At 52.5% G+C, this 3,070-nt stretch overlaps 1 protein-coding gene across 1 annotated transcript in view; it reads right to left on the bottom strand.

The window, feature by feature from the left end:
• NPHP4 (nephrocystin 4) overlaps nt 1–3,070 on the bottom strand; it is a 183,633-nt gene that overhangs the window by 35,414 nt on the left and 145,149 nt on the right. Inside the window, exons 37-38 of the mRNA XM_023535625.1 lie at nt 884–1,049; nt 534–591 (exon numbers count right to left, since the gene is read on the bottom strand). Coding sequence (XP_023391393.1) covers nt 534–591; nt 884–1,049 — 224 coding nt within the window. The remainder of the gene's footprint in view (nt 1–533; nt 592–883; nt 1,050–3,070) is intronic.

Here is a 3,070-nt window from a genome sequence, read left to right as displayed (position 1 = left end):
ACGTTCTCAAAGCCATTTCTCCTCATTCGAAAGCAAGGACATATGGAACCCTCCCCTTGACAAGATCCACCTCCGCCTGTTCACTCCAAGAAGGCTGGAGAGACGGCGAACGTGAGTAGTGTCTCCTCCTACTCCAAGAGTGTGTGGGTTGGTCTTCACCCACCTAGAAATCGTTTTTTTCTCTCGGGTGACAAGCAATGCCTTTAACAGTGAAGGGCAAACATGTTCAGCACCACGGACAGAAGCGCCCAGTTCCCCATCTGGCGAGTTTTCTGAAGGGACAAAGTTTTAGTGGGGTATCTGTGCATCTTCTTCCAGAAAGGAAAAAAAAAAAAAGGAGGAGGAGAAAGTTAAATCTGAATTAGACTTTTTTTTATTTCGATGCTTTAAACTAGAAGTCAACAAATGTTTTCTGAAAGGACCAGATGTAAATATTGTGGCTTTGCAGACCACACAGCCTCTGCCAAAACCACACGATTCTGCAAAGACTACCTGTGAATTAACGGGCACGGTTGTGTTCCAATAAAACTCACCTGACGAAAGCAGGCAGATTCGGTCTGTAGGCCGTAGTTTGCGGGTGCCTGCTTTAAGCTGGAGGTAAAATAGCTAAGACGTGGGCAGGGTATCAAAAAGATGTGAATTCTAGGGTGTCTCTGATTTGGGGACCATGAGCACGTGTCCAGGTCATCACTCCCTTTTCGGCGAAGCCAGCTTTGCAGCTCCTGATGCTCAGCGAGGACTGATCAGCCGAGTGTTTTTAGCTCATCCTGCCATTCAACCTCCTTAAGATTTGCTCTGCAACCTTGACTTTAGAAGTAAGAAGTGAGACAGTGAAGAAGGGTCGAGATACCAGTGAGCATCTCTCTAACGGTCCATCCGCTACCCTCTGCCCAGCGTCGTCCTGGGGCCAGAGAGAGCCCCTAGAGGAGAGAGGCGGTACTCGGCTGCTGACCCCTCGCCAGCATCCGGGGGATGGAGCAGCACCTGCACCCCGCGCACCTCAGAAATGGCGCAGATCTGAGTGGGGGGTTGGTAAGGGGAGCCGTTCTCTGGAAAACAGAACCGGGGAAAACCAAGGAAAGAGCAGGCAGAGAACTGGGCTGAAAAACAGCTTCAGGAAGCTTCTGCTCAATTGTAGATCTGAGTGCTTCTCTCATAATTAAACCCTTTAGCAGCTAATTAGCTTCAGCGATTTAAAAAAAGACTAGATTCAATTTCCACTCCCTTAAAATGCAATCTAGACAATTTATGAAGAGCGACCGAGTATACTGCAGAGAGGAATAGACTTTTTTTTTTCTTTTTTTTTTGCCATACCCGTCCTCAAAAGCACTCGGAGAAGTAAAAATATTCTTAAGTCAAAAGGAATGCCATACTTAATAAAATGAAAGCTGGCATAATTAATTTAGTGGCTCCTTTATTATAAAGGACAAATAAAAAGTTCTATTTCCGTTAGGTTTCTTCCTAGACGAATCCGTTTAGAATAGGCAATTATGAAATGCAGAAGGATCGAGCTGCTGAAGAGACGGCCACACCCGACTGCCAGTCCCCAGCTATTCAGGAAAAGCACGTGACCTTGGCAGGAACCGCAGCCCTCGGGGAGAGTGAGGCTGAGAGGAATGGCCTCGGGGGGAGGAAAGAGAGGCAGGGGACGGTCACTGAGGTCTAGAAATCAAGTGCGCAGCTGAGGTGGAAGTTTCCAGAAGAGGGATAAGGGGTGCCATAGGAGACCTATAAGCAGGAGCGACCGAGGCACTGAGGGAAACAGTGAGGGGTGAGGAGCCACCCCCAGGACCCTCACCCAGGCAGGGACTCTCCTATCAGTGACAACGAAGATGCACATGGCATGCCCGTGGCACACACGGAGACACAGGCACAGAACAGACACATGCCCATGGCACACACGGAGACACAGGCGCAGAACAGATGGGCACACACAGACGCACAGACACGCACATAGACACATACCTCTCACAGCAGGAAGCACATATGAACACTCAGAGGCACACAGGCACACCCAACCCACACTGAGGCACGAACACAGAGACGAGAATAGGCCAAAACACAGACACTGATATACACACACATATACACGCTTACACGCCAACATAACGTACATATCACACCCAGCTGAAGACGAAGACGAACTTGCTCAGGTCCAGGTCTAACATCAAGGACATCACTCAAGGTGATGGGGAAAACTCGGCCTAAAGAAGCAGCGAGCGACTCTCTCCACGCCTTGCTAGCCATTGCTGAAAAGACGAGGCATCTTGTGTCGCCGACACTCGGCACGTGGCCGAGCACAGAGTGTGTTGCACAGAGCACAGATTGTCTAGAGCGTCCGTCCAGAATCTAACTGCAGTAGCCTGAGGCTTCTGGCTCGTGACTCCCCCCGCCCTGGCCTCCCTACGCAGGGCGTTCTGGGGTGCCCTTCTGAACCGACCACTCCTCCCCACACACGAACGCTCCAGGCAGGGTCATGCCTTTGTTCTGCAGAAGCCAGCAGAGGAAGTGGCGCGTGCGTGGCAGGCCAGCCTTTGGAGCTCAGTGCCGCCCCGCTCAGCTTTGCAACCTCTAGAACGTTCCCCCAGCTCTCTCGCCCCCTCTCCTTGTTGGCAGCGTGAGAAGCTGAGCTTCCGACGAGAGCAAATACCTGAGGCTCTTAGGGGATCTGCCTGCCAGTCCCGCTGGGCCTGCGTCCAGACGGACCTGGGATCCTAGCTCTTCCCCACCCCATGTATCTCGCCTGCAGCTCCTACTGATGGCCCGGCTTCCGCCATGACCCCTGCGGTGACCCCGTAACCCATCCCCCACAACGATGCTTTAATGACACCCATCGGCTCCTCCCAACTTTACCCTGCGTGAACCCAGCACCTTGACCCTGCCGCACAAGCCCACGTGGTCTGCCCTTGGCCACTGCGATCTTGCTCCAGCCCCTCCTTCCGGTTCTCCGAACGCAGAACGCAGCAGGCCGGCGCCCACTGGGCCCATGGCAACTGCTGCTGCTCTCTGCCTGGAATATTCCTCCCCAGATACCTGCAGCCGATTCCCGAGCCTTTTCAAGTGTTTGCTC

Source organism: Pteropus vampyrus, unplaced genomic scaffold, assembly GCF_000151845.1.
Source record: "Pteropus vampyrus isolate Shadow unplaced genomic scaffold, Pvam_2.0 Scaffold142, whole genome shotgun sequence".
Lineage (NCBI taxonomy): Eukaryota > Metazoa > Chordata > Mammalia > Chiroptera > Pteropodidae > Pteropus > Pteropus vampyrus.
This window is presented reverse-complemented; position numbering and strand designations above follow the sequence as displayed.